This window comes from Sorex araneus, chromosome 4 (assembly GCF_027595985.1).
Source record: "Sorex araneus isolate mSorAra2 chromosome 4, mSorAra2.pri, whole genome shotgun sequence".
NCBI classification, from domain to species: domain Eukaryota; kingdom Metazoa; phylum Chordata; class Mammalia; order Eulipotyphla; family Soricidae; genus Sorex; species Sorex araneus.
Window position 1 is genome coordinate 133,714,847 of NC_073305.1, and position 19,643 is coordinate 133,734,489.

The following is a 19,643-nucleotide window of genomic DNA, read 5'->3' on the forward strand; positions in this document are numbered from 1 at the left end:
AATGAATGTGCCACTCCATCTCTCTGCTTTGCCTGCCTTCTGAGGCACGGCCTCAGAATCGTGAACCAGAACATTTGTGTAGCTGCTGCCTGGCAAACTGCTTCGCATGGGTCTTTCTATATGTTCAGCTGCTGATCTTAGATCTTTACCAATGTTATGTAGTTCCTGCTCCTGTTTCTGACTAAAAAAGTCTTTTTGTTTGTTTGGGGTGTCACACTGCATGATGCTCAGGGGTTGCTCCTAGCTCTGCACTTAGGAATTATTCCTGGCAGTGCTTAGGGGAACAGATGAGATGCCAGGGATCAAACCCGGATCGAATGCGTGCTGGGCAAACGCCCAACTGCTGTACTATTGCTCTAGCCCTCTACAGTCTTTGTGGCACTATTGTCTGATGCTAACAGTATACCCCTGACCCAGGTGAGAACATTGACCAGGGTCTGATGGATGCCCTCCTCTGTCTGTCAAGAATGTACATATCAAAGAGCCCATGGCAGGAGAGGGCTGGGCATGTAGGGAAATGGAGCAGGTAGGACACAGTGACTAGAGTGCAGGATTGCTGAGAACAGCCATGAGTCCAGCAGCAGCCCCACTCTGTAGGCAGGTGACCAGTGGAAGGTATGGAAGGGACTGGGACCTAGTATCTGAACTATCTGAAGAAGATGTAGGCAGCTGTCCTACTTGGACTCTGGTTGTCGCATTTCTGTGATTGCTGGTAGAAGAAAAGAAAGTTCAGTTGGTCTGAGCACTGAAACTTTATTACAGATAATGTGGTCCCTTAACCTCATAATTAGAAAACAATTCAAGGATGTTATTTGCTTCAGTGTTACCCAGGGTTGCTCCCAGGGTCACCACTACTGGGCTCTTCCCTCTGTGCTATTTCTTCCAGAAGTAATGAGACACATATAATGATTATCTACAGATCTTCTTGTATATATGGGTTTGTCTCTGCTTTGATGAGGCGTGTAGGTGTGTGAGGTGGCAGGTCATGAGGAAATGTACGTTCTGGGACCAGGACACAGAGCCAGCTCCTGTCCCAGGACAATGAACTAAGCTTGCATCAACCTCCCACCAACTGCGCTAATTGGCTCTATGTCCGTGCTCAGGGCTGTGTTACCCTTGTTCTCTCTTAATGAGTTCTTCTCGTGGAGGATTCTGTGGTACTAGGCAAAGGTCAGAGAACTGACCCTTGGTTTTTGGCTCAGTTCTAGCTAACTGTCCTTACTCTGGCCCATGACACCTCCTCTCAGTCCGTGTCTGTTTATCGCTGTGCAAATCCAGAGCTCGGTTCTACCAGTGCCATCCACAGCTACCATTGCTCTGCTGAAATGACCCAGGCCACAGTCTGCATTTCTGTGCCAGAGTGTCGAAAGGAGAGAGCAGTGAAACAATGGTGTCTGTGCTGCACCATCTATGGGATTAGTAAAGACTAATATGGCACCATTGATCATGATTTTGAAATTCATGAAGGAAATTGCTAAGATATTTGAATCATTGGCTATAGGGTGAGTCCTTGTAGGATTGTTTTAAGTGTTGTCATCAATGGTCTGAAGATTGTTAAGAAGAATCAGGTTAAAGATATGAACTTCCTTATGTCTTTCATCGAGATTGGTTTTATAAATTTTGAAAGACCAGCCCAGTGAACAGAGACCTGTTCACTCCACTTCTTCTAGTCTCTCGTCTCAAACGCCTTTGCCCTCTTAAGAGATGTTTGTTATTATATTCCCTCCCTTTCCAATATCCTTGGTATATTTAATCTTAGAATTGAGGCCCTGAGAAAACCAAAGAAATAAGAAAAACCCTCTTTAGTAATAATATTTCTTTCTCTTTTTTCCAAATGGCATCATTACTTTCAAGTGATCCCACTTTTTAAACTTTTAAACCACTAGCCTCCAGGGAGCAGGCCAGCAGGTGTAGATTGGAGGCAGATCACCCAGGTTTGAATCCTGGTTGTACTACTTGTGAGCTCTGCAGTGACAAAATCTTTATGGACTTTGGTTTCTTCATGAATGAAACAAATGTGACAATGGTCCCTCCATGTGTTTTGGTTTGTGGCATGCATGTGTGTATGCGTGCATAAGCACATGCAGTTGTGTGTGTGTGTGTGTGTATGTGTGTGTGTGGGGGGGTGGGTGTGCACATATATAATGGGTTAATACATAGGAAGGACTTAGCATGGTGTTGGCACATAGGTAGGAGCTGTCAGAATGTTGACTGTATTATTCCCTGCTAATATCCAGAGCAGTACCTTTGTTTAGTCGGAGGGGATTTCCTATTCCCAAGCTGACTGCAGGGAGAGTTCCTGTGGATAATATCTCCAAAATGTCAGGATCCTTTCCTTAGCCTTACAGAAGAGGTCCCCCTCCCACTACTGCCTGTTTCACATTTTCTTTCATTTCTCTGGTCCTCCATGAGGTCTGTATATAAAGACTCGAGTCCAGCCCCTTCTGCCTAGTGATTTCAGAGAACTGGAATAAAACGGGCCACCTGAAATGCTTAGATTAGGCCAATTATTTAAGCATTTTATAAGGTGCCAACCGGTAGCCAAGTAGAATCATTTGTGTTTTCCCAGCCTTTTGTTTCCACTCACAGGTCTCTGGGTAATAAATGCAAAGGAAGAGTGAAAGAAGCCAAAAGGCAAATGGTGGGCGGTGGGAGGAGGCTGGAAGTGGGGGGAAGGGAAGCAGTCAGGGAGGCTGGCTAATCTCCCATGGATCAGGGGTCCTGGCATAATCAGAAGCTGCCTGGGAGGTGACAGCCTTGCAGCTGTGGCAGAGAACAGAGAGGAAGGGGGCTGCGGGCTTCAGCTGCTGGACCTTACCTGCGGGCACTTTGAAGAAAACCGTTCTTCCTGAACAAAGGCACTCAGGTGACCTGACCCGGAGCCCACTACCGTAAATCCTGAAGGGTCACCTGTCCTGTAAAGGAAAAAAAATAGATGAAACAGATGAAAAGCAGAGCAGGGAATTTTCAGAACCACTTAGCAACGGCTCTGATGATTCCCGACACCGCAGTAACACGCAGGGTGCGGCGTGATCTATTTTAGCTCGCGCGGTAGCTGTATTTCTGGCTGATGTGGGATCTGCTGCTGGAACTGTCACAGCATTCATTAGGGCCCCTGCGTCAGGGCAGCCATCAATCAGGCCCGTGCTCAACCCCAGGGCCTCCCTGCTCTGAGCAGCTCTGACCTGACACCGCTTCCTTCTGGAGAGCCTCACGGAGGCTGGAAACGCGATTTGGTTCCCATTATTTTCACATTGCGTATTGGTTACCGCTGTCCTTTGAAGACTCCAAATTGGACATTAAAAGTTGGTGGCATATATCTATGCAAATGTAAAGGTTTGCATGGAGCAGACAGATGAGTGCATCTTCTCCATCAGAGATGTGTGAGCTGTCGGAGGAGCCCAAAGAGGTACGGAAAAAGCCCCTCTACTTTTCAGCCCAAGAGGGTGGAGGCTTTGGAGAAACCTGGCTGCGGAATCGGCTTCTCTCTCGGCTGATAGACTAAGTAGGGATTTACATGCATTTTGTTAAAAGAACAAAGTAAAACAGCACCGCTGCGGGACCCCACAGCCTGTTTGCAGTGGCACGCTAATGGAAGGGAGGGCACAGATCCTGAGGCAAAGATTAGTAGCAACATGAATTGAACAGATGCAGGGGGCCACAGACCGAGGTTTCGAAGAATCTGGGGGTAGCTCCGGATGCCAGTGTGAGTCCTCTGTCAGGGAGAAAGTTTTCCCAGAGCCTCTCTCCCCTTCATTCCCTTCTTTCTCCACACCTCCCTCTCCTTCGTGCCCTCCTGCAAGTGACTTGAGCAGAAGGGAATGTGGAGAGCTCAGTGCGGTGTGGGGGGGGGGAATCACCCCTGCTTTGGCTCCAAGGCAGAGCACTGTTCATGACTTTGTTGTGCAGGGTAGTCTTCTTGAGCATGGGGACTTTAGCGGTAAGGTATGATCTTGCCTTCGAGAAGTTTCCCATCACAGGGCTGGAGAGATAGTACAGTAGGTACTTGTGCAGTCCTTACCCAGGCTCGATCCCCAGCAGCATATGTCCCTCCAGGAGTGACCCTTGAGCACAAAAGCATTACCCATCCAATGATAAGACCTGAGTCTTAACTAGGCTTTAGTTACACCATGGAGTCTTGGGCTGACCGGGGCAGTGAGATGTCAGAAGGTGAGAGAGAAGTCAGTAATGGAGGGCAAAGTGTCAGTTTTCTAGACGTTTGGGGAATGACAGATTGTTAGGCAAGGACCAAAAGGTCAGTCTAGGTAGGAAGAGAGGAGAGAAATGTGGAACAAAGGATAACTGGGCACTGTCGGACTTGGGTGTAACAAGCTCCACATGAAGGCTAAATCCTCTGTGGCTGGTTAAGAGGGACGGGGCTCGGCAGAAGCCCATGAAGCTCCAGGTGTCTGACAGGTGTAATGGGTGAGCCCTGGCAGACACCTGCCGACTCAGGTGTGGGCTGAGGCACAGGGATATAACATTGGCCTCTGGGGCCTGGTGTGTAAGGCAGAAAGTCTGGTTTGGGGGTTCAAGGATAAGAGCTCACTCCCCACTTACAGTATACCAAGGTTCTCAGTGAACAGGATCTACACTCTGGACCACTGGGCAGAGAGGAAAGCAAACACACAGAGGGTCCTGAGTGATGCAGTGGATAGAATGGGGGTTTATTTGGGGCTCAGAGCCCCAGTTAAGGGAGAGCTCCCCCATGACTTCCCTGCATTTGAATCCTTAAAGCAGTGTTTCCCAGAGTGGGAGATACTCACCCACTTGTGCTGGGGGGAGGCAGGGAAGGGGGTGGAAATGCAGTGGTAGCCTTTGGGATGCGGGTGGGATGCACAGTTGGGATGCGGGTGGTGCTTTATTTTCTTAAAGAAAGTAGATTGGATAGATGGGGTGGGAAGGACCAAATAACTTCCAGAGCCTTTGTTTTTAAGGGTGCATAAAAAAATTTCTGGAGAAGTGGGGAAGAGAGTTAGGATCTAGTTTTGCTGTGATCCAGTGAGTGAAAGGACACAAACCAAGTCAGAGAGGGTCTGGCACTCAGGAGTTGGGGCTCTTGGATCAGAAGCAGCAGCCAGGACTCACTGGAAAGAGAAGCGGTTCTGGTTCTGCCTCGGGAGTTGTTCTGCCTCCAGGCCTATATGAGTAGACTTGGCCAAAGGCCACTAAATCAGGTTGGCCCCGAACTCAAGTTCTTTTTGTTGTTGCTGTTCATTTTGGGGCCACACCCGACAATGCTCAAGAGTTACTCCTGGCTCTGCACTCAGGAATTACTCCTGGCAGTGTTTTGAGTGTTTTTTTTGTGTGTGTGGTTGGGGGGACCATAAGGGATGCCGGGGATCAAACCTGAGTCAGCTGCATGCAAGGCAAATGCCCTCCTTGCTGTACTCAGGTTCATGAAGACATTACAGCACATCAATGACTGCATATGGCAATTCTTCCAGAGAACTCTTAGCTACCTTTGAGGAAAGTAGGAGAGAGCAGAAATGGACTATCAGAAAATAAAATCCCAGGAGTTTTCCGAAGTAAAGTCCTTATGCTCCTTTGGTCCTATTTGTTTGTGGAGGGGGTGGGGGTGGGGAAGGATGGTGGTAATACATAGCAGTGCTCAGGGCTTCCTCCTGGCTCCATGCTCAGGAGTTTCTCCTGGTGGCACTTGTGGGACCATATGTGATACCAGGGATTGAACTGGGGTCAACTGCATGTAAGATAAGCGTCTTGACCCTGTACTATCTCTCTGACCTCAGAATTCCTCTGCTTTTATCTTGAATTTCAAAAAGAGATTCTATGATCCCCCAAATTAGTTATAAAAGCTGACATTTTTTCCTCTCCAGTTAATAGTGAAGCATGGCCCCTTCCCCAATGCACACACACACACACACACACAACTTTGGGATGCACTGTGTTCAGTGTTCCTGCATCTGGAACCTGCATTCTCTGACGTATGTGGCACCTAGCGTGGTACTGGAGAGCTGAGCCTGGAACATGGCTCTGCGCTCCCCACCTCAGTTCCACATAGAAACCTTTCTGTGGTTTTAAAGGATTCTGCAACCTTCCGAGACTATGATGCAGGCCCTGGTGCATGGCAAGGAGAGATGAACTCCCGTCTGTTTCCACTTACATGGCAATGGAGTGAGCCTTTCTTTTGGGCCAGAAATACTTCACTTTTGTGGCGTTGAGCTGTGGTGCTGTTTCTGGAAAGGAAAAAGCAAATGGTCTTTTTGTTTAGCTGTGCGCAGGGAGGGCAGCAAAACTTTGACCCAGAGGGAGAAACTAATTCTTTGAAAGAGAACTAAAGTTTGCTGGATGTAAGAATCAAAATAAAAAGTGAGTTCGTGATGGTGATTCACAGGGAATGGGAGGGGAATACAAGGTTTGTGCAAGTCAGAAGTGTTTGAGTGGAGAGGCAATTAGTCTAAGTTTCTGGCACAATCTGATATTGATCCAAATGCTAGACACAGCATGAACACAGAGGGAGGCATGGAAGCAAACTGAGGCGACACCCCCCTGCAATTTAGTGGACAGATTTTTATTACTTTGATTTCTATTTTCTGGCAAGCAGTGAGTTTTTCTTAGAATAATAGATAAAAAATATACACCACTATGGAGAAAAAGTATAGGAGTTAAGGTGCTTTGCTTGCATGTGGCCAACCACAGTTCAGATCCCTGGCACCACATCTGATCTCTCCTGAGCACAGAACCATGAGTAAGCTCTGAGTACCACCAAGGTGGCCCAACTTGCCACACTACCAGGCTGCCAAAGTGCCCTTGGCCTGACAATCACTTTTGTTATAAAATGCAAAAGGGACCTCAAACCCCTAGTTTCCCATGTTCTTTGCCCCATAGTTGTCATAAGTATCCAGAATAGGAGTCATCATAGTCTGTGTTGGGAGTAGATCATGGAGAGTCCATTCATCATGGTGTGTCTTCAGACCTAGTCACTGCAAAGCAGAGACGGGCTGCAAAGGAAGACTCTGCCCCCCACCCCCCACCCCACCTAGAGAGATACCAAGTGCCCACAGTGGCGTTTGCCCAGCACAGACAGCTGCCTCATGTGTCGATCAACGAAAGCAGTAGATAACAATAACAACTTCAAGTTGGTCTCCTTTTTGTCATTGCCATGACTGGTGGTGACTCAGGGTTTGAACACCAATCTGCAGGAGGAGGGAAACTAGTCTCGTCCTGAGAAAATGGGGTTACAGGACACGAGCCAAGAATCCATCACTGGCGGGACTGGAGTGATAGCACAGCAGGTAGGGCGTTTGCCTTGCACGCAGCTGACCTGGGTTCAAATCCCAGCATCCCATATGGTCCCCTGAGCACCGCCAGGAGTAGTTCCTGAGTGCAGAGCAAGGAGTAGCCCCTGAGCATCGCCAGGTGTGACCCAAAAACCAAAAAAAAAAAAAAAAAAAAAAAAAAAAAAGAATCCATCACTGGCTTGAGTCGATGAGGTAATGAAATGTTCTCACATAAGGTGCCCCATCCAGTGAGGAAGTGCTGCTGAGGCCTTCATTTAACACCCTCAAATCTCTCTCCTGATGGCTGAGTCCGCGCCTGCACGGCCGCACTCGCCAAAGCTGCGGTGGTGAGAACCCACAATCCCCGTGGCCTCAGGGAGCCTGCTGCAGTATTATTACCATGACTGGTAGTAATAACCTCTTGATCCCGTAGGCATTTTCATAGAGCGGTGCTTGCCATTCAGCGAGGCAACCGACCAGAGTCAAGAACTACGGCCCTGGGTACATGCAGTTAATTTTACTTACTCTGGGCATCAGAATTTCAAAGTTCCCAGAGAAACCCTCAGAACGCAGAGGAAGTCTGCGCTGAAATGAGAAGTTCCTGGTCTTGCTGCTCTGTGAACTGTCCACCACTGGGAGCCCTGGGGAAGTGCAGTACTGGACCGAAGCATGGACTTCCCCGGACTCTGGACTCAGGTTGTGCCACAAGTAGACCGTGGCCAGGGCCATGTGAGTTTGATGCAGAGGCAAATTTATGGCACAGGAAGTTTCTGGTTCTTTTTCTTTCCTAACAATCACCTCAGTCGCTTTCTCCCTTTTCTTACACTGCTGCTTTATTTAACCTCATAAATTATGAGGCTTTCCATAAAATCTGTAGCTCCCTTGAAGCCATAGATGATAGGGATGGTTTTTATTCTGTGTGTGTGTGTCCTGTGAAAACATAAAAAAAGCATTATAAGCACCTTACATGTAAGTGGAATGAATGCATTTTTGCCACTAATGTTGAAAATTTCCTCAGGCATCTGGTGTGTATGGATGTGTACACATAGTACATGCATAATAAACACAATCCACCTTATGAATATTTATACACAAGATACATATATATTGAATATAGACACACATATGTAAATAGTAGCCCTTGTAAACTATATGCAAAATGTTTCCAAGCATATGTATCATAGTGCATCAGGAATGTAATAAACCCACCACTAAGTTTAGCACATTTAGAGGTGACATTTGTACAGTGTTGTTTATGGTAGGGTGTAGTTTCTATCCATCTTGGGTGTTTTTTGTTTTTTTGGGTTACTTTCCCCTTGAATATTTAAGTACTTGAATAGTTAAGTACCAACTCAAAGTATGGCATTGGGCATGAAAGAGTAAGAAGGAGGAAATAGGTATCCCGCCCTCAAGAAACCTTTACTGGGCTGGAGAGACATTGTGGGGGTAAGGCACTGGCCTTGTGTTGCAGCTGACCCTCTTTCCATCTGTGCACCCACTTGGCCCTTCACTACCACCAGGATTAAGCCCTTAGCACGCTGGTTGTTTCCCAAACCCTCCACTCCCAACTCTACCCCCCCAGAAACCAGAACCTTGCAGAGTGGCTTAAAATTCAGTTATGATAACCCTACCATCATGTTAGCACAGGGCCCACTGACGGCTGCAGTCCTGTGGATCTGAACTGATTCACTAGAAGAAACGTCACACGTTTCAGGACTTCGCTAGTCACTGAACATGGACCATACTTATTTCTCCCTCCTCTCTGTTACAGAGAGTCCAATCCTAGAATTGAACTTTCATTTTACTCTGATTTGGTAGTGAAAAAACAGTACAGTCAAAGGCACCAAATCTTTTAGATGTTAATACATTTCAGAATGACACCCCAAACAGTGCCATCTCTTCTTCTGCAAACTTCTTGTAACCCAAATATTACTGCCATGGCTTCATTTGCTCCCCTGCAACACGCCGCTAGAGCCCTTATTAAAAAACCAAATATACGTTCCAAAGTGGACAAAATACAGATTCTTCCCTAAAACGGCAATCCCTCTTAGTCTAGCCAAGGAAGCTCTGAGTGACAACTGTCAGCAGGCATATTTAATGGCATTAGAGAAGGAACTATACATCAGCGCTGTCAGCACTATGCACAGACGAATATGCATTGTTTTCTCCCCCTCAATCCATAACATCACAACAGGTAGTTCTCAGCTGTTCCCTTGGTGCCAGACATACATTTTATCTAAAGAGACAGCAGACAGAACTACCTGCTGCTTCCTGTGCTGCTCTCCCTGTGCTTCTCTCCTTCCCCCCCCTCAGCACCCCCCTGCACTTGGGCTTTTTAAAATCAACTGGCAGGGAGCCAGGAGCTCATCATTTTAATGCAGTGCAAAATGGAATATGCATAATTATATGCAAGCCATATGTGAGGGAGACAGCTCAGCTGTGAATTTTAGGAGGCCAGGAAAGAGAGAGCAGTTAGGGCTAAGATGAGATGAGAGCAGAGCGGAGTGCAAGTGTCACCCAAATGAATGGTTTAATGAGTGTGCTTCAGACACGCCTCCTTCACCCACCTCTCCCTTCTCTCCAATGCCAAACCCAAAACCGATGGAGATTAGAAAGACAAGACTATATGCAAGCGGTATTGCTAATGGGTTCTGTTAATGTCTCCATTTAAACTTCAGCTCTCTTAATTAACAGTGTAGATCAAAATAACCAGTAACTTTTAATGCAGCTTCTTAATTAAATCTCTTTTTTTTTACTGCACTTGATTGAAGAATCATTGTTCTTACTAGATCATTGCTCCTTTCAGATCTTTATTTAAAAAATCAAGGGGAATCAGTTTCTCTCTAATAGTATTACAATGCAAAATATAACAATGCAAATTGCTTTTCTTATGGCCTTGCTATTAGAATTTTTTTAAGTGCATTATCTAGAGATTGCTTAAGCATGCCAAAAAGTTTAAACACGTCTGTATGTCATTTAATCCTGAGTGTGCAACTAAAGTCCCTGGAAGACTAAAGTGGTGGTGATTTCCAACAAAATTATTTGGTCTTGGTTTGTTTCATTTTGCTTTAAATATCCCACCACAGTGAATTTGCATGTTCAAACTAAACTATGTGAAGAAAAATAAATCCCAAATTTTATATCTAAAAGGCATACTGCGTATTTAAACAAACTTCTTAATAATGTTGTTATTTCTGGATTCCCGTTTGTTTAATGATCTGAGCTGTTATGCTTTTAGCTTTTTTTCCTTCCATTATTTGTAAGTCCCTAAATAGGCCATTATATTTCCCTTCAGGCTAGAGATGAAGATGGACATGCTGAAAATTTTCCCCAGCAGCACTATGCTAAGGAAACTCCAAGGCTTGCCTTCAAGAATAACTGCGAACTACTTGTAAGAATAACATACTTACAACAAGTCTAGAATGTTACTTTAGCACAGTGAAAACAGTTTTTGAAAGGGTTTGTTCATTATTACATAATTTATGAAGTATTATAGTTTTTTGTATAGAGTTCTAAATGCTAATTCTGATATCACTGAATATTAATTATAAGATCTCAAATTGTTTGCAAATCTTTTATATCTGATTATAGAGCTGGGATGGCCCTGTCTTTATAAGCTTGTTTTGTATAGTAGTTTCTAAGCAGCCATTTGGTGAATGGCTAATAAAGTTAAAAATATAGAGAAAGACAGTTGATATATGGAGCTTGGGGGATAAAAGAGATAGTCCCCCCGACCCAGCCCTCCTCCTGCTTCCCAATTGTGGACTATTTTAGGAGACAGCATGGTAATATTTTGTTCTGCTAGGAAAGATAGCAGAGTTGACACACAGTACTCCATTTAGAATTCGACTAGTCCTACACTCTTTTGCCAAACTCAATCAGGCACTTTCATCTCTCCTCTGTAGAAGTCAAAGCAGCGACAGGATGCGGTGATGTTTACAAATCGCGAGAGTGGATATCAGCTGTGACAGGGACTCTGTTCCAGCACAGGGTTAATCTGCTGTTCATTTTTGCATTTGCAGCGAGACAAGATGAAAAGCAAGCAGGAATGCCTATTATATTTCTATTAAACGAATCTGTTGGGACCTAATGTTCTTGATTAGCTTTTGAAAATGAGTGCTCCGCAATGCATTTTCTGTTTACCTAAAGTAAACAGAGAATGAATTGTCATTTATTTAGAGATTCAAGCATTGCTTTTGAAAATGAAGCTTTATGAGGGATCTAGCTATGTAGTCCCTAAATGTTCTTCTCTCTTCGGTGGCATTAAAGCAAAACATTTGCTCCCACTAAGTGAAAACACTGCGAGCTAGCTATGCTCAGTTGTTACATTTCGAGGTAGTCTCATTTCTGTTTGGTTTTTGGCAGAACTTAGCACAGCCCTGCCAGGTCTCTGCATTAGGAAATCCCGAATGTCACTGGCTTTGGACCTCGCTCTGATCCCAACTGTTCATTAAAAAACAAAGTGTTCAAAAAGCAAAGGGGAAGAGAGGAAATTCCGGTTTAGAGCAGTTCGAGCAGCATTGGTTAGATGTGGATACTGAGAAGCTCCTCCCCCACCCTTTTGTAAGATTATGTCAGCACCTTTCATTCTGGGGGTCAGGGTGGGGGTCCCTACCCAAAGTCACTCCTAGGCAGAGTTGCTGTTGACAAATGCACTTTCCTGTCCTGAAGATTGGCTCATCTGTGTATTTAATCTTGGGACTCTGAACTCCCAGGCCTGCTAGCATTTCCTGTTTCAGGAACATCCCATATATTCATTGCCGTTTTTACATTTTGCTGCCTAACTGTGACATCTGACACTGACCGCAGGGATCATGTATGGGATGTTTTGGTATCAAAATGCTCTGGGAAGGAACTTGCTGCTTTTTAGAGAAATTGTGAAAAGGATTATGCCATATTTGATTTCTTTTATTTATCAGAAAAATGAATGTGTTTGAGTCCTGGTTGTGGTCAGTTTATGCCGGAGGAAGTAAAACATATACGTGACCATCTTTTCTAGCTATCTTTAGAGAAAATATATGTTTAGTCTGTGCTTAAATTGCTGTGCTTAAACACAATATTGTGTTGGCAGTAGTTTTGGGAGATTGGTACAATCTTTGTTCTCCAAGTTATACATGCTTTATTTTGGTCAGCATACTTTCTGGTGATACGAGAAAAAGGAGAATAATGGGGGAAAAGAGGAAGAAGAAAAAGTAAGCTTAATTTCTTCAAGGAAGAAATTTTTTTTCAGATCCAAGAGAAGCAATGGTGTTTGCCAGTTATGAATCCCTGAGAAATTATATTGCTGTGTGAAAGAGATTTTTCCATTCTTAACACACAACTCAGAAGTCTGTGGCATTTTCTTATTGTAGCTTAGAGTAAATTTTTAAGATGCCATGAGAGAGCATTTCCATCCCCATGCCCTGTCCCCTCACAGCTTGAAGGTGGTCCTTCTCTCTGGTTATGTTCTCTGCCTTGGGGTGTTTGGGGGGGGGTCATGGTGAGGGGTGCCAGTTGTCTTAAGGGAAAATACTGAGAACTCAGGTTACCTCTAGACTTTCAGGAGCTCATGACAGGGAGATGAATCTTCTGCGCCACAAAGGCTGAGTGGAAGGGTCCTAACCAGGCCAGGGGGAAATTATCTCTGACTTTATTATTGACTGGGGATTTCTCTGTCCTCCCCCACAAACTCTGTTTCTTGGAAGAGGAAGGAATATTAAGTGGCCTAAACAAAAGCAAAGTAAAATCGATGCCTGGAATACACAAGCGTGTGTAATCAGAAGACACAGACAAAGAAAGCTTCAGCTGATAGAAAAACCAGCTCTCTGCCACTGTAGATTCTCGGTGGAGTATTGATTCCGTCCCCCTCCCCCATTTAAATTCCAAACTGTGATATGTGCTTGAACGCTTAATGTACAACACAGATGACAAGCTATTTAGCTCGGTCGCCAAGATGCTTAGGTTGGTAGTTATGCAGCAGCTTCCTTATGCTTTTTATTAATTTTGAAAGTGCAAGACTGTCAAGTGGAGTGACATTAGATAAAACTCGAGTGTTAGTCACTATGTCATGGTTCAGCATGGTGCCATCTAGTCCTTCAGAGACAGGTGCCAACACACGCACACACACAGCCATATAGGCAGAGGCAAACACCCAGAGGCACACACACAGAGACCAAGTTATTTTGTTGACACATTCCATTTTATGATCAAGTAATTTTCAATCAAAGAAAATGTACTATAGTAACAGAGGTATGAGACCCTCAGAAGAGAAACATTTCTAGAAGTTGACTAGACCTTGCCCCAAATTCCAGCATCATTGCTGATCCCCATGATCATATCCACCTCATTTTAGGGAGAATCTGGAAGGCTTTCTTACTTCCCCTTTTGTATTGCTGGTGGGAGTTGGGTTAAGACCTGGTGAGTGAGGAGTTCCTTGATCATAGTATGAGCTCACCCGTCTTCAGTTCTTGAGGGCCGCTGGGAGGAAGCCCTTGCAGAAATATGAGAGAGAGGAGGACTTGGAGAGAACAGATCTCTCGCTGTTATGAAGGTGTGAGTGAAGGCACTGAGAACAATTAAGTCTGTACCTCATGTGTTCCTAAGACCAACCCTGAAGACATCACTGAATTTAGGGGAAAGGTAAAAATACAGTCCAAGAACAGCAACCAATAATGTAATTAGGAAACAGTCCAGACTTAGAAAGTCTGGAAGGGGAAAACTCAGGTGGGAGAATCCACCCGTCTTTTGGAGTTCTTCCATCATCTGCTTGACAGGCAACACCCTTCAGCTTCCCCGTGGACTCTACAGATCAGGGGCTTTGCAGAGGGGAGGGGGACGGAGCCCACAGCTGGGATGCTGGATAGAAAAATAGGTGGGGAATAATTCTCTCTGGCCGCTGACAATGCCAGTGCAGGGAGGAGAGAGCTATTTGAGCTGTGCGGCCTTGTGAACAGAGAGGATGGGGTGGAGAAAGGCTTCGGCTGTTCTGTGGGCTGCTTTGTCCCTCTAGGTCTCCCGGGGAAGCACACAGATGCATTCTAAGACTCCGACATTGTCCGTCAGCAGAGGTGCTGAGGCAGAAAATGCTTTGTATTCATGCTGGGCACAATTAACAAGACATTAGCGAGCTTCTTTTAAGTTCAGGACCTTATACCTGACAGGGTTCTTGGGACACAGAACAGAAAAAGACACACCCCTCTCCCTGAAGATGCTTCTGCTTCAGGGGAACGCAAGCCTCTATGGAGTATCGCAGCCATCAGGGTTGTGGACAGGTCTTACCTCAGCTGCACTGGCATTGATTTGTATCATATCACACCGGTGGTAGAGCTAAGGACCTGAGCACAAAGCTGAACATGCATAATCATGCTTGCAATATCACATCACCCTGAAGCCCTGTCCTCTGGTTTTGGACCTCTCTGAGGCTCAGATGTCCCTCTTCAAAGTGTGACAATGAAAGGTAGTAACTTCAGAGGATACTGTCAGGATGGAAAGCAGTGGCAGGGTTGCAGGACCAGGTCCAGAGTCACATTCAGCCCACCTGAACTGCAGCTCCAGTGACTCCTCTTACTCTCCCAATTGTTCTCATTTCATAGTAAGCGGGCTCCGGGAGAGCACCAGTAGAATTCTGGACTACAGAGAAGAGAAATTCTTAATTCCATATGCTACCTGGCAGCCCTTCCCTGGCTTGGATTCTGATAGTCTGGACTGGGGTGGAAGTGACTGGAGGGGGAGGGAAAAGAGCACGGGCAAAGGTAGGCTGGAAGCAACAGGCCAGTTGACCCAGGGCTCTGCTAGCATCTTGGTAGAAAGTTCCTAAAGGACATGGTGCAGGGGCTGAGAGGCAGTGGCTGCCCACTTGGAGAGATGTCCATAACAAGGCAACATCCTGCAGAGTCTGGACTGGAGTTGAGGCAGTTCACAAAAATCCCCAGTGCTTCTGTGATGAATGAATATTTCATGTACCCCAGAGTCGATCAGAGCAAGTTGCAGAGTGAACCACCATGCATCAGTACTGCTCTCTCTTCCATGTCTCCTCTTACCCACCACCAGTGCCTCCCGCCCTTTGATTGCCAGTTTTGTGAAGCAATTATGCTTTTATTTGTTTGTAAAGACTTTAGCATCCCAGTTCTTTAGCTAGAAAGGATTATATTGACACTGATTAAATGGGGAATTGGGGCTCGGGGACTATGCATATATGAAACAAAGGAAGTTTAGCTGTGGAACATTGCTCTTCCTTCTCTCTTTCACATGGAAAGCTTGGATAGTCAGATCCACTCCAAGAAGCCCGGACAGTGAAAACTGTATCATAGGCCCAGGGCTGACTTGAACCTGCTTGTACTCTCAGACCCTGGGCTCTAAATACACATTTTGGGAGGCACACCAGGCAGCACTAAGTGGTTACTCCTGGCCCTGTACTCAGAAATTACTCCTGGCAGTGCTCAGGGGACTATATGGGATTCTGGGGATTAAGGGAAGGGAAGTGCCCTACCCTTTTGCATTGTTGTTCTGACCCTATAAATATTTTTATGTAAAGATCACATTGGTCTCTTTGCCACCAGACTTGGTCCCCAATACCTGTTGGTCTCATCACAACAATAAGGGGGAACTAGACCTGTTTGGGATATTAAGATGGCAGGAGAAGTTACTGCATTTGGGAATTGGAGAAATGGTTCAGTGGGCTGACCGCATGCATTGAGTGCCGGAGGCCTAAATTCAATCTCCGGCACCACCAGGAGCAACCCTCAGGCACAGAGCCAGGAATAGCCCCCTGAGAACCACTGGGTGTAGCCAAAATAAGAAACACACAAGCCAAAAAAAAAAACACCCCAAAATAAAAAACTAAAGCTGCTACATTTTACTGGAAACTTAATAGGGTTCAATTTTTTTCTTTTGACAACACCAGGACACTTAGGCTTACATGCTAATTTAAAGTTGGAAGTTGACTTGCATACTGGAACCTTGGACTAGAGCCTTGGGACCAGGTGGTTCCCTGAACACCTCTGGGACTGACCCCTAAGTACTGAGCTGGAACTAGCCCCTGATCATTGCAGGGTGTGGTCCAAAAATAGAGCCAGACCAAGCCAAGCCATACTAACCAACCAGGACACGTACTTACTAACGAATTGGTATTCCTGTGAGTCTGGCGAGTCCACCGTCTTCTCAGAGATGCGCCATGGGAAGCCAAGGTTTAGTAGGTTTTCACCAAATTCACCAAACCCGTCTTGTTAACATTGCTGGTTTAACAAAAAGTCAGATTTGTGACCCAGCCCACAGTGATGTTCTGTTTTTTGTGTTGGGATTTTTGTTTGTTTTTGTGTCACAGCTGAGAAGTACAAGTGCTGGGGATTAGAATTCACAGGACAAACTTGGACCCCCACCATATCAAATAAAAAGGCAGTTGCTTGTATTTCTGCCTGAGATGTTTATTTTCTTCCTTTTACCTTATGGTGTCTTTGTCTGCATCTCTGTCTGAGATAGGTACTTTCTTACTTTAGGGAGCATTTCCCCATGATGGGAAAATGGCCCGTGTCTGCCTGAAAGGTGTACTTTGCTTTCTCCAGTCTGGAGAAGTTCATGCTCTTTCTTGAGCCCTTGCTCACCCCACCCCCCAATAAATAAATAAGCAAACTGTTTTTACTTCTGAAAAGAGAGAAAAAGACCCAGTAAATTCCAGGGACAATTACATCTAGAGAAAGTTGGCCTGGCCCAACCTTTTTATCCACCTACCCTCCAGATTTCTTGAGAACTGTTCATGTGCTTGTACAGTGTTTTAAACTGTATGTTTAAAAATCCTAACATTTTAGAAAAGAAAGGATTGATTTTAGAAAAAGTGAGGGGGAAAGTCCCACAGAAGTAGTAGCTCAGTTACACTCTCCCAAAAGACCTTTCTGAGTCACTTTTTTCTGGAAGTGGATGTTTGTCTGTTGCAGGATGGTGGGGGCAGGGATTATAATCTCAGATGCAAATTGTGGGGTTTCTTTCTGTTTGTTCTGTAAAGAAAGTAGATTTCTAGGTCGGGGTGCTCAGTGACTCCTTCCTTCCTTCCTTCCTTCCTTCCTTCCTTCCTTCCTTCCTTCCTTCCTTCCTTCCTTCCTTCCTTCCTTCCTTCCTTCCTTCCTTCCTTCTTTCCTCCCTTCCTTCCCCCCTCCCTCCCTCCCATCCTCCCTCCCTCCCTTCTTCCTTCCCTCCCTCCCTCCCTTCCTTCCTTCCTTCCTTCCTTCCTTCCTTCCTTCCTTCCTTCCTTCCTTCCTTCCTTCCTTCCTTCCTTCCTTCCTTCCTTCCTTCCTTCCTTCCTTCCTTATAAATTTGGAATCATATGGCATGGAGACAGACCAGGTTGAGGACTGCATTCCACTTATGCTGCCCCATTTCACCTTTGCACTTCCACTTTCACCTCTCTCTCCAGCTGGGTCTGCTCCTTCCTAGTTGTTCCTTGCAGCCTCGTGACAACCCTGAGTGTCGTGGCTTAGAGCCTTCTCCTCTCGTCCAAAGACCTTGTGCTGGGCCCCAGACCATCTCTTTCGCCTTCCACCCAGGCAAACTCTTAACAGAAGTCTATATTTAGGAAAGAAGCCATCTGGGGTAAAGCAAAAATCCTAGCTTTGCCCTCCAGCTAGAGGACTTTTCTTGGCATTAGGGACCATGGACTGGATCCCTGGTACTACAGAAATTCCATTTTCCAAAGCATGAGAGTTTGGCCTTTTTAGTCTCAGGTCATTGCACAAAGAATGGCAGAGTCATCACCAGGACTCATGAGTGAGTCCTGGAGTCAGAGAGGGAGTGAGGGGCCCCAGATTATTTGCCAAGGGCGATACTGTAATGTGGCAGGCACCCGTGGGGATCTCTACAGTATCTTCACATGTAGTTCTTCACATGTGCCAGCTGAGTAAGCAGGACCAATTTCTTTCCTGTCCTGAGCCTCTGTTTCTTCAAACTAAAATGAGGATGAATACAGTCTTTGCCTCTTTGGGTTGTTCTAAAGAACATATGAGATATGAGAGACTTTGTATGCCTGCTGCTTATTAAAAAAAAGTCAATAAGAAGAATTCTTACTACTAATAAAAAGGAGCTAGAAGGTGGCATTAATTTAAACAAAAGCTTAGGGTAGATCCCTTATTCTCTTAAGTTTATTCTCTAAGTAGAGTCTCCTCCCATTTGGTTTGGATAGAAGCCCATATGTAGTATTTTAATTAGGACCAAGAACTTCAGAGAAACCCTTAAATACCCACCCACTTGCCTGTTTACGCCCAGGGCACTAGCGATGCCTGTTGGCGGCATAGCAAATGTTGCTGATTTGTGAGATACTGCAATGTAAGAATGTTTCTTTAAAGAAGAAAGCAAAACTTCCCCCCAAAATAGCATGTGCTGTAGAGAAGCTCCTGGACATGTGAGTCAGGCTGGACTGGGCTCGATTCAGGAGGGCCCCCATATCACACTGGCTGTGTGCTTTAGGGCAAGTCACAGAGTCTCATTGTGTCCATGCTCTTGTGTGTAAGGTGGGAATAACAGTCACAGATATCTAGTAGGGCTGATCTAAGGTATCCATGAATCAGAACCTAGATGAACGTAGAAGAGTATTTGATAAACTGTTAGCAGTCAGTCATGTTATTTGGATTTTGATTATGATCATTTCTTCTGAAGATGCTTACTGACCTGCAAGTAATAGAATACCACCTGACCAAATTCTCTTTTTTTTTCTTTTCTTTTTTTTTTTGTTCTGGGGCTACATCCAGTGATGCTCAGGGATTACTCCTAGCTCTGTACTTAAGGATCGCTTCTGGGGGGGCCTCAGGGGACCATGTGGGGATCAAACCTGGATCAATTGTGTGCAAGGCAAGGCAATAACCCTATCCATTGTACGATGGTTCCAACCTCACGTTACCAAACTTTCTAGCACCTAAGCTTCTTAAACTGTGGGTTGCCACCCCATAGTGGGGTCACATAATGAATGTAGTATCACAAAGAATTTGGCAACAGTAAAGGGTTTCCGAGTGCACAATGAGCAAAAATTAATTAAGAGTCAACCATGTAATAAATCTGAGGTGTTTCTGACAGCAGTTGTCCAAGTTGCATTCTTTGGCAAAAGGTGAAAGGGGGTTTGCCAGTGAGAAAAACTGAAGAAGCCTTGTTCTAGCATGAGATTATCTGAAAGACTTGAGGATGTGTATTTGCATGCAAAAGTCACAACATTTCCGGGACTGGAGAGATAGTATAGCAGATAGGGTACTTGTCCTGCAGGGTTCAATCCCCAGCACCCTGTAAGATCAGTTCCCTGAGCCCAGGGAGTGATCCCTGAGTACAGAGCCAGGTGTAAACTCTGAGCATAATGGGGTGTGGCTCCAAAATAAAACAAAGTTACAATATTTCCTTGTGCACCATCAAGATGAGGTGCCTTCTGAAAATAACTCTGAGCTAAACTCTGAA

General features: G+C 45.3%; 1 protein-coding gene across 2 annotated transcripts in view; it reads left to right on the plus strand.

Annotated features, from left to right (window-relative positions):
* Positions 1–19,643, plus strand: part of SOBP (sine oculis binding protein homolog) — a 172,580-nt gene that overhangs the window by 90,443 nt on the left and 62,494 nt on the right. Inside the window, exon 5 of one of the 2 annotated variants that reach the window (XM_055134284.1) lies at positions 10,537–10,632. The exons of the other annotated variant lie outside the window; for it this stretch is intronic. Within the exon in view, the coding sequence (XP_054990259.1) occupies positions 10,537–10,632 (96 nt within the window). The remainder of the gene's footprint in view (positions 1–10,536; positions 10,633–19,643) is intronic. 2 annotated transcript variants of the gene reach the window in all.